This window comes from Acipenser ruthenus, chromosome 12 (assembly GCF_902713425.1).
Source record: "Acipenser ruthenus chromosome 12, fAciRut3.2 maternal haplotype, whole genome shotgun sequence".
Lineage (NCBI taxonomy): Eukaryota > Metazoa > Chordata > Actinopteri > Acipenseriformes > Acipenseridae > Acipenser > Acipenser ruthenus.
Window position 1 is genome coordinate 7,997,587 of NC_081200.1, and position 10,917 is coordinate 8,008,503.

Consider the following 10,917-nt stretch of genomic DNA (forward strand, 5'->3'; position numbering starts at 1 on the left):
TTTATTTATTTTTATTTGTTTCCTGCAGAAAAATAATTGGTCCTTTGGTAAGCCGTCATGGAAAACTCTGGTCAAACTTCTGGGGTGCCTTAAGTCTGGATGGTTACTATGCTCGCTCTGAAGATTATATCGACATTGTTCAAAGCAAACGAGTGTAAGTTTTGCATTATTCTTTGCCTGAGAATTGGTGTAAGTTACAAGGTGTGTAATTACAAGTTGCTAATGATACCAACTCCTCAAGGGAAACAAAGCCAAACAAACTAGCCAACTCCTCCCCGGTGATTAACCATTTCTATACGTTTTTTGTAACATCTGTTTTTAAATTTATTAACATTATTCTTCAATAAATGCTGTGCTGCCAAAACTGATACATGTTCTTTTATTGTACAATATCGCTTTAAATAGCATTACAAATCATGACCTTTTGTTTGTTTGTTGTTTGTTGTAAATACACAACATTATAATGTGTTAGAATTGAATGAGTTACTTTTCTTATGTCTGATTAGTATCACTGATCTGCTTATATCTTGGTGAATGTTTAACAAATATTCTAACGTCTGAACCAAACCGCAGACAAAGTTAGTTGTTACTTGATCTCTTCCATATGGAACATGTGCTTTGTATGTCAAACATGCTGCCAAGGATTTTCCACTAGTTTACTGGACTTTTAAAAATAAGGTTGGGTCATGGTTTTATTGGTGGTTGGAAACACACAGGAACTTGTAATGAAAAGCTGATATATTTGTATGACAGGAGGAAATATACATGCATTAAAAAAAAAAAGATGTTCTCTCTTTTTTTTTTTTTTTTTTGTTTAGTGGTGTATGGAACATTCCATACATGGCTCATATCTACCTCATTAAGGGCGAGACTCTCAGAAATGAATTGAAGGAGAGAAACCAGTTTGTTTTAGAGAAACTGGATCCTGACATGGCGCTCTGCAAAAATGCTCGGCAGCTGGTAAGATTAGCAGTGTTTCCCCAATGGCATCTGCAGTTTTACACAGCAATACAAAGACACATAAAAATAAACTATATAGCTTTAATAGTAATTAGTGTTTTAATGTAATACTTTAAGTTGTATTTATACATTATAACTTTATATTAAGCATTTTAATTTTTTAAACATAAACAAAGTTGTCATTTTCAAATACTTCCATTTTTTATTTTTATTTTCTGTGCATGATGTATGGTTTCTTCATTTTGAAATGTGTGTTGAGAGCTAATGTTAGTCAGGCATTTCTAACTGATTGCTTCAATTTTAACATCTTGAATGAACAGTAATTTAAGCTATCGCTGTCAATGTGCCAATGAACCTTTTCTCAAAAAACTGCAGCTCCACTAAGGGAAAGAAAAGTTGGCAAGTATAAATGCCCTATTTGTTTTTTCAGGCATGACGTCTGTCTATGTGTGGTATTTTGTATGGTTGTAAAGGGATTGCTGCTCCAGTTCAACTACCATCACCCCAGTTCTTACTCTATACTCACCATGTGCCCATCTTAAGCTAATAAGACTTCAGCTGGCTTCACATTCTTCTTTCTTTCCCTTTTTCATTCTTCACCTTTTTTTTAAAGCTATTGTGCTGTGAGCTCTTTCAAAATGTTGCAGTAGCTGATTTAAAGCATCTGCAATCAGTGTTTACATTTCTCCCATGTTTTAAGCTTTGCTTTTTGGCTGCATGCTCTATTTAAAAGAAAACACATTCCAGAACAGCAGCTTTAAGAAAAGTCCACTGCTTATGGCATCTCTTCTTTCCTTTTCGAGGTGTATGTAAATAGATATACCCTTATGTTACACAACTTACATGGTGCCTCTCCTTCATTTTAGACAATACAAAGGGAAAAAGACTCCCCTTCTCCGGAATCATTCCATATGCTCAGGCCCCCAAAGGTTTCATTTTGTTTTAATTATTTTTATATATCTGAATTTTACATGAAGTATAAAGTTTATGAAGGGTATAACGGTACATTTAAGGACTGCTTCCCTTCTGCTAGCCAACATAAAACATAATTTTAAAAAACTCACCAGCAATTTCATTTACTAGCTTTTTTATCACCAATCAGTGATTTATGAGGTTTATGATCCTGTTAGTTTTTTTAATCTATTTTTCTCTCGTGTTAATCCTAAACTATTGTGGGGATTGTTATTTCAGAGGGTATACTTTGAATATATAAGTAGCATTTTAATTATCAGTCCTGTGGGCTCTATACTGTAAAATGTAACATAATTAGCACATAAAACACAATTTCTAGTGTTGCAAACTAACAGTAATGTTTGTTGACTTGAAGTGAAAAACTTATATACCCAGAATTCTCCAAACTTCTATTACCAATTGAGTCCCACTTCTGAAAATCTGGTGAAATGCTTAATGTTGAATACAAGCACAGTAAATGAAGGATTTACTATAAAGCATCTAAACTTGCATGCATTGTCGACTCTTTAGTCTTTTTCATTATGTGCCTGATTTTTAAGTGGTTAAAATTAAATACTGGTAATACTAACAAAAGCACCCTGCTTTTGAGGGCTTTGTTTGCTCTGCAAACAACCACTGTTTTGTCAGTATCCAAATCCAGGTGCCATACAAGACAAAATATTGTGGTCTGCTGTGTATGCAAAACATTTTGTAATTCAGATCTTTTCATATTTTAACTAAAATAAAACTGCAAGCTAAAGGGAAGCATCCTGTTTAGATTGAACTGTTAGTACTCGTAATAAATTATAATTGGTAAATGTACATGAAGTTGGTGTGAGGCCAGCTGTAGCCCAAACTCAGCCCAGTGTACACCCCTGCATTCCCTGCAGCTGTCTAACCACAAATCACTTAACCATTTCCAGTCCAGGTTATACATGCTCCATTTAAGGGCCACTGCTGTCTGGGCCTGCTGACATTTGCCCTTTCAGAGTAACTAGAACATATTTTAACTAGATGTTAAGCTATTAAATTATTTAAAATGCTATTCTATTCCAATGCTTTCTCTATTTAATTAACATTGTAACTTCAAAAAGAGGGACCCGAGTTTGCCTTAAAATAAGTATTTATTATTATTTATTTATTTTTAGAATGTGTGCGATTTATGAAAGAACTGTAACCTGGCCTGTAAATAGTTAACTATGAACCCACACTTTGCTGCATATTAATTAATCTGAATATTTCACCCTGGATCTAGCCTTGGAATAGCCTTGCCATAATAGTAATCCCACTGTGTTTTTACCCTGCTCCCATTTCCTTCATTGCCTATAAGCTAATTAAATATTCTAATTATTTTTCCAGGTGTGATACAGGTCCCTTTTAGGTTGCGTTCACACTGGGTCAGTTTCAAACAAACTCGTCCTGGTTGGTTTCGTTTGACACACTGTAGCTTGCTATTTACACTAATCTGCGGTCAAAGATACAAGTTTATTTGGATGCAAGCTAAAGATCGTTTTCTTTTTTGTTTTTGGTCCTTTTCCCATTTTGTTCAGGACCGAGTTTGTTTGTGATCACAATGCAGTTTTCAAGTACACTGTTTATAATATGGTCTGTGAACCAGATGTTTACAATATCCTACAAGGCATATTGAAAGATGGCAGCTATTGAAGGCTGAAATTAACTGTGACCCTAATCTAGTTCCCTGAAACACTTTGTTTTTTGCTCTAATTGTTTCCTCAGAATATGAACTTTCCTCAAAATGTTTACTTCCTAGTCTGGTTACCTTTTATAGTTCGTTTCCTATGTGCAAAAGGACCGAGTCCAGCAGTTGTTCATATTGACATTTTAGCAAGCAAACCAGCATTTGCCAAACAGCCCAAGACCACCTCTTTAGGTGGACTCTGTCCGGTTTGTTTCCCAAATGGACTTTGTTGTTCACACTTCACACCAAATGTACCGAACCATACCAAGTGCGGACCAAACCCTCTAAATTGACCCAGTGTGAACACAGCCTTAATCAGAATTTTAATCAATGTAGATCTGTGTGTTTAAATCCTGATTCAGCTAACTACCCATTCTTTTCAGGCCGATAAAGGACAAGGAAGTGTATTATTTTTTGAAGTATATGTCTAGTATTAAAATATATTTGCAAAGCATAAAGTATTAAGATATTTGGGGTGTTTTTTGTCAGGTTTTGTAAACTTTTTTTTTCTTTTTTTTTTCTTACAGCAAGTTCAAAAATATTATTGGAAGATAGCAAGCTGTTCTTTTTCAGGAATATGTCAGTGCTGTGTAATGTTTTACATTCCCATTTCCATCATAAGTAACTTGACTTTCTTATTAACTATAGGGAGTTTTCATGTACATTACAAATCGTCATGAATTTGGAAGGCTAATTTCAACTGCAAATTACAATACATCTCATTTCAACAATGACTTGTGGCAGATTTTTGAAAACCCAGTGGTAAGTGTCAATGGAAAAATATGCCTGTACATATGTATGTCCTATAGAGCCTTTGTGAGCCTGAATAACATTGCTGATTTTAATGTGGCTAATATATTCCTAGAGAATATGTATCTAGAGATACCCACACTAATTTGATAGCATTATAACTATAAGACTAAGGCTGGGACCAAATCAAAACTTAACAAAACTGTATTTAATAGCATTCTTTTTTTTGTAAGTATTTTCTTTCTTCTACTCATAAAAAGAAAACGATGCTAAATACAGTTTTGTTAAGTGCGATTATGGGTTGTCAAAGCTTTGATTTGGTCCCAGCCTAAATCAGTTTTAAGTTGAATTCATGTGACCTCAAGAAAAAATTGTTATGTCTGGAACCTACTATCCTGTTCATAACCTAGTTATCAAAGTTTTGTTTTTTTAAACAGAATTCTGAAATACTTTATCAAGCCCACCACTTATACAGTCATATACCTGCCCGTTGATAAATAAGCTTCAGCAATGGCTATGATTGAGAGGGATTTTTATTCACACATAAAAAGTATGACAATGTGAAGTTATCTCTGAAAAAAAATGTTGAGCAGTAATATCATTTGTTGGTTAATGATCCGGAACATCAGTGCAGTCCTGATTTGTGTTAGAAAGAAAAAGTAGCAACACTAAACTGTTTTTTTTTTTAAATGTATTTAAAATGTTTAACTATTAATATATATATATATATATATATATATATATATATATATATATATTGAGGTGAACATCATTTTTCTATAGGTGTTCTGGGTGTTTTTCAGATATTACAGACATTACTAACAAACAAACGTATCGTAAATATTAAACAGCATCACAATTATTAAAAACAGTCACCTCACACGGCACAGCTCAAGTAGTAGCGACAAAATAACATGCGAATGACAATAACTTTCTGTTTTCATACCTCTGCCTCTGCAATGAAATGCAGTGATTTCTCAAGGGTCTGTGAAGTCACAGTCGACTGTTGGAGCTCAGCCTCGTGGTGTTTTCCATTAGAGATGTAGACGCCAAAAAAGATTATTTATTTTTAAATATCTCATTACAGGATTGGAAGGAAAAATACATTCACCAAAACTATTCCAAAATATTTACCCAGAATCTGGCAGAGCAGGTGTGTATCATTACATTGAATATAAATTGTTTTTAGAATGAGTGTTAGTAACACTTTTTTTTTTTATGAACAGGCCTTATTTCCTATTGAATTGATGTTCAGATTAAGCATTTTATCGATTTACCCACTTTTTATGCATCACCAGCATTCACTTTTTTATATACAATTGTATTTAGAGATTAATCAGGTGTTCAGTCATCAAATATATTGTTTTAACTGTTGTGTTCACACATACTTTTGATGAAGCATATAAATCAAGTAAACGTGAAATCTTTATCATTCATCGTAGCCCTGTCCAGATGTATTCTGGTTCCCTATATTTTCTGAGAAAGCATGTGATGAATTGATAGGAGAAATGGAACACTATGGAAGCTGGTCAGGTGGAAAGTATACGGTAAGACCAATTCAAATCTGTATCGGACACGTTTATCCTATATGTTACCCTACAAGCATATCATACCAAGCAGTGTACTGTATAGAGTGACACTGTCTAAAATTGTTATGTCTGGAACCTACTATCCTGTTCATAATCTAGTTATCAAAGTTTTGTTTTTTTAAACAGAATTCTGAAATACTTTATCAAGGGAAAGCAACAGTAGTATGAAAACAATAGTAAATCAGGGATTGTTCTTTTTTTCCTCTAATTTGTGAATTATGAAAGTGTATATTAAAATAGATCAGGGCTTCCGAGTGGCGCATCCGGTAAAGGCACTCCGCGTGGAGTGCAGGTCGGCCAGGGTGTCCTCGGCTCACCACGCACCAACAACCCCTGTGGACTGGCCGGGCACCTCCAGGCTTGTCTGTAAACTGCCCAGAGCTGCGTTGTCCTCCAACACTGTAGCTCTGCAGCACAGGGGTGGTAGCGGTGAGCTGAGCCTAAAATACAATTGGACATTTCAAACTAGGAGAAAAACGGGGTAAAATCAATTGGCAACTACTAAATAAAAAAAAAAATACATCAATCAAAATTGGCAGCAATAATTAAATTAGCATTAATATACAAATTATTTTCTCCTCCATAACTTATTGTAATTTTTTTTTTTATTTTTTTTTTATAGGATAAGCGCATTTCTGGTGGTTATGAAAATGTTCCAACAGATGATATTCACATGACGCAAGTTGATTATGAAAAGGAATGGCTACATTTCATCAGAGAGTTTATTTCTCCAGTAACACTCAAAGTTTTTTCTGGCTATTACACAAAGGTAAGTTTGTAAGTGTGCTCTAGAACAGAGGCTCATGGAATTTTTTTTTAGTTCTCATCATTATTGGGAAAGAAAAAAATAATGACACTGGCATTATTTCAAGCTTCAGCTTAATGACTGCTTGGCAGTGCAATAACAGTAAATGGTGTGAGATTTATTTTTTATTCCATGTTATTCCATCCCTTCATAGTAATGCTTTCTGTATGGTGTCTGTGAAGCTTTTGTCAGGCTGTTGTGTTTTTTGTTTTTTTTAAAACATAATTTAAAAAACTAAATGCAAATGATTTTGAACTTAACCTATTCATTAACATATTACTATAGTCTGTCAAGACAACTAATGCATATGATTGGCAGAGAGTAGCTGCATGTTTTTTAATGTATAGAGTAGTTTAATTTCAAATGCATTTGGCTTTCTCCTAACACAGCCAACCTAGGGTGGCCAGACTAGAAGTATTGTCATCAAAGACTGATTACTATAATTATCAATGTATATTGCATTGGAATGAATTAACTTGAAAGTAATGCAAACAGGTTTATCACAGATTTTCAGTATATTCTACAAAGTAGCCTTACATGTAAAAATTTGTAACGATTTACCTGTCAATGGACAGTTTGGCAATAGGTACATTTGCTGCACGAATCATTAAAATAAAATAAAACTCAATTTGTAGATTGTAAAGCTTGTTTTGTTAGTTTGTCTTTAATATCTAGCTGAAAAATCTTATCTAGACCTTTCATAGGCAGTTTTTTTATTTTTTTATTTTTATTAAACAACATACAACTGAGATAATAATATTTATTTTAGAAAGTCATTCTTTTTAAAAATGTAATGCTGTCCTAACTGAACTGACAAGAGTGTAACTGGTTTGAGTTTCCATAATGGATGGTTTTCCATTGACTTTGATGAAGGGCTATGCATTGCTGAATTTCGTTGTGAAGTACACTCCTGACAGACAAGCATCATTGAGACCACATCATGATTCCTCAACATTTACGATCAACATCGCTCTTAACAGTAAAGGAACAGATTTTGAGGTGAGTTTGTCAGTTCACTAAAAGTATTGATTATCTTCTTCAAAGTAACAGTACAGAACCATAACCTATAAAGATAATCAGTGAAAAACTTTCAGTGTTTAACAGTGCATTTGCTAGTGTGGGTTCATGAGTAAATATAGTTCTTTCGTTTTCATTTTTTTGTCAATTTGCAACCTGCAACTTGATGACATGTGAATTTTTTTTTTTTTATCATTTTGTATAATCAAAAATGGCATTGAGTATTTGTGGATGGTGCATTCTGATTGGCACAATACCTTTTTAAAACAGTATTTTTTAAGCACTGTGCTTTATCTTTACAAGTTGTACCGCACTGTATTATGTCATAGAAACGGGTGCTGTACAGCAACATTGCTTCATTTAAAGAATAATTCAGTATTAAATCCCTATGATGAACAACAAGAGTTGTTTTTCGTGTTTACCTGTTTGTATCCAATTCATTAAGAAACAGTAATATGATTGATTGTCTGAAATTATTAAACAAATTCAGTACATTTGTAAAGCCCTGTGTATATACTGTACTCCTACTTAGTTTAGATTTTTCTTTTTTTCCTTACTTTTTGTATTTATTTTTGTAGCTGGCCTGGGGCTTAAATGTAATGAGTCTTATTTTCCCCAGTTCTTGAATTTACCTCGCTACAGTACATTATATACTGTAAATTGTACTTGATTACAAAGTCTTAGACCCTTTGCTATTACAGTAGGTCACCATGTACTGTTCCATGTACCAGTCTGCACACATGTGACATTCTGGTAAGGTCAGAGGTTGCACATATTTCACTGATCTTAATATTCCAGGGGTGTGCAATTTAAAAAAAAAAAAAAAAAAAAAAAAACCTTCTTGTCCAAGGGACAAAATGTTAGAAAAATCTACTTGTCCTTCTGAAAAATCTACTTGCCCCTTCACCATCCCATAAAACACACACACACATACAAATATCATATCACTTTTACTAAAGAATGAACACAACCAATTAGTGATTAATAACAATGTTTGCTTCAGGAAATCAAATAAAGAAAATGTAATTCAGTCCAAACAAAACTGAGCCCATCTAATTTTTGTGCATGACACAAACAAAAATAATACATCAGACTTGTAGGTAGGAGATCACTATATTACACTTATGGAGACATTTCTGAAGAAAAATAAATTTGAGTACATTTTAAAACGTATTTTTTACATTTAAACTAGGTAATCGTAGGGTACAGTTCATCATACTGGAAAACGTTATTCTCTTAATAATCTTCTCAACTGTTTAAAGGGGGAGCACTGTATACTGGAACATCAATTTCCACCTGCACTGCTGTTATAGCATGCACTTTTATAGCAGTTATGCATCTGGTGTGGAGGATTAGAAATGTAGGACAATATGCAATTTTCATCAGTAGCAGACACACAGAGCCAGACAAAACCAACATTTTAAATGCAATTGTTGTATTCTTTTGTTACAGGGTGGTGGCTGTAAGTTTCATAGATACAACTGCTCTCTTGAATCTCCAAGAAAAGGATGGAGTTTTATGCACCCAGGAAGACTGACTCACTTGCACGAAGGACTGCCAACTACAAATGGAACACGATACATTGCTGTTTCATTTATTGACCCATAAACTAGGAAGAAATGCCTTTTCTTTTTTTCTTTATTGGAAGTTGCTTTTTTTTATTTGAACACACCTTTTTTTTTTTTTTTTTTTTTTTTGCAAGTGGTAAAATAGTGGAAACCAAAAGTAGACCCTCACGTATTTGTGAATGCATTCGACATGAAACAGTGAAATAAAGCAGTAATTTCAATGCTGTACAAAATGATCTAATTTTAAGAAAATGCTACCTAAGGAATCTGCAGTGTAATAAGGGGAAATGACTGAAGATATGATTATTTAGCTGACTAATAAATACATCTTCAAGTAAATGTAAAAAAAAAAGTGTAATAAAAAAGCAAAGGTATTTTCAACATACTTTTGAAATGTTGCCATTAAATAATTGAATGGTGTTGACTCTAAAATAATTTCTAAATTGATATTATCGAGATTCTTGTTTTATTATGTTTTGGCTGAATTTTGGATGTTCTTGGAGATTACTGTTATTGCACATGCATGTTGCTATTGTCATTTTATGTTTTTTTCTGGGTTTTTTTGTCATCAGAAATACGTCTTACTACTGATTATTTCTTGTGACACTGTCAGTGTTATCAGGATACTGTGCCCATGAACTGAGAGTATTCAATTTTTGTAATTTTGCACACCAGCTCCAGAAAAATATTAGAACACTGGTGCTATGATATTCAGGATTTATATACAAATCTATTACAACTTTTACTTGAAATTGACTCAATTTAAACATGTTTTTGTTTTTAAAAAGATTGTTAATGTCCAACTTGACAATTGTTATTGAACTGATTATCATTTCAAGGAGAATCAAATCTGTTGTATTGTTTACTGTAAGAGATTTACCATCTTAAACGAGCTGTACACCATGAACACATTCACCAAATTAACGTATTATGTCATATTGATGTAAAAAAAAAAATAAAAAAAAAATAAAGTGTTATTTGTCCACAGGTACAGTAAGATGTTTTTGTATGTCCTTACTTGTATCTAGCAAGAAAAGGGAAATCTTTTTTTATGATGCTACATTATTGGTGAGGTCAGGATGCTACATTATTGGTGACTGAAATTCAGAAAAATAGGTAGCTTCAGACGCTGTTATAATTACAAATATTTTGCTTATGTAAGATTACGTTTCCAAAAACCGTTGATTAGTGAACCTTTGTGTATTTCGGGGGGACTGGAGCTGGGACTCCCCCCCTGTGTTATCCCTGTGGCCTTGGAGCATCAGCCGAGTCTGACCTCTCTCGACTAGACGACTCAGTAAGCCAGGGAGACCTTAGTTTGTCCTCCTATCCTTCCTTAGTTTCCCCTTGGGGGAAGTCCCTCGCTCCCTCGTAGGGAACCCCTACTCTATTACTAAGTCACAAGCACTTTGTCTTCATCCTAGTAATCCCTTTACGCAGGCCTGGCTTCGGCCTCATGAAAACAGATTAAATGGCTGCCACACACACCCTACACTCACAAAGTAGCATTGATATGAGTACATAGATTGTCTGTGTTTTTCAAGCAGAACCAGGGAAGAAACTAATTATTTTGATGAA

At 33.8% G+C, this 10,917-nt stretch overlaps 1 protein-coding gene across 2 annotated transcripts in view; it reads left to right on the forward strand.

Annotated features, from left to right (window-relative positions):
- LOC117417148 (procollagen-lysine,2-oxoglutarate 5-dioxygenase 2-like) overlaps positions 1–10,316 on the forward strand; it is a 36,236-nt gene extending 25,920 nt beyond the window's left edge. The window contains exons 12-20 of one of the 2 annotated variants that reach the window (XM_034029019.3): positions 29–154; positions 819–960; positions 1,827–1,889; positions 4,259–4,372; positions 5,448–5,513; positions 5,803–5,907; positions 6,572–6,718; positions 7,628–7,753; positions 9,224–10,316. In XM_034029019.3, coding sequence (XP_033884910.2) covers positions 29–154; positions 819–960; positions 1,827–1,889; positions 4,259–4,372; positions 5,448–5,513; positions 5,803–5,907; positions 6,572–6,718; positions 7,628–7,753; positions 9,224–9,379 — 1,045 coding nt within the window. In that variant the 3' untranslated portion in view covers positions 9,380–10,316. The remainder of the gene's footprint in view (positions 1–28; positions 155–818; positions 961–1,826; positions 1,890–4,258; positions 4,373–5,447; positions 5,514–5,802; positions 5,908–6,571; positions 6,719–7,627; positions 7,754–9,223) is intronic. The other variant, XM_034029020.3, reaches the window with a different exon arrangement.
- The last annotated feature ends 601 nt before the right edge of the window (positions 10,317–10,917 follow it).